General features: G+C 42.2%; 1 protein-coding gene across 1 annotated transcript; it reads right to left on the reverse strand.

Annotated features, from left to right (window-relative positions):
* Nucleotides 1-13: 13 nt before the first annotated feature.
* Nucleotides 14-305, reverse strand: Pmar_PMAR001899 (conserved hypothetical protein; the record flags this gene model as incomplete). Its single annotated transcript, XM_002783004.1, has 2 exons — nucleotides 14-117; nucleotides 169-305. Coding segments are annotated over 2 exons (241 nt in total), but the record flags the coding sequence as incomplete, so codon positions are not given.
* Between the last annotated feature and the right edge of the window lie 351 nt (nucleotides 306-656).

The raw sequence follows: 656 nt of genomic DNA on the forward strand, positions 1-656 counted from the left end.
AAGTCATCGATACGGTTCTTGCTGACTCGGACATTTGGCATGTTCTCAACCTCCTTGCTCAGGAAACGAACCATACGCTCCATCTCCTCAATGCGCTGAATATAGCGGCGATAAGGCCTGAAAAACACAAGGTGATAAACCGATGAAAATACCAGTTAAACTGCCTACCTCTGCATAACAGAAGAGTTCATATCCTCAAACATAATTTGAGTCTTATGACCGAGTAAATCTACATAATCTCTCGCCCACTCGTGAGGTAGCACAAGAGTGCCGTGAGACATAAACTCACTTCTCAAAACTCCCATGTTGGTTACAAATAAGCACAAACTGATGAAGAACACAATATTCCCAACACTTACTAACACGTCACACATTCTCAAACCTAATCCAAAACAGCGAAAGCGGATATACTCAAACAATCCTCATCATCACATAAACCTATAACAAACTACTCAAGACACGTATATCCATCAACGAGTAATGAAGTGAATGAACTGAGCCGAGCTAAGCATAAGCAAGTACCCAAGCTGAGACCTACAGCGACACAACTTAGATCACGCTGTCTCTGCTAAGCTGCAAGATACTCTGAGAGCTGAGATGAAGCTATAGCCTGTCAGTAACGGCGATTACTAAATAGTTGATTCGAATCAATCCGT

Source organism: Perkinsus marinus, assembly GCF_000006405.1.
Source record: "Perkinsus marinus ATCC 50983 genomic scaffold scf_1104296937834, whole genome shotgun sequence".
Classification (NCBI taxonomy): Eukaryota; Perkinsozoa; order Perkinsida; family Perkinsidae; genus Perkinsus; species Perkinsus marinus.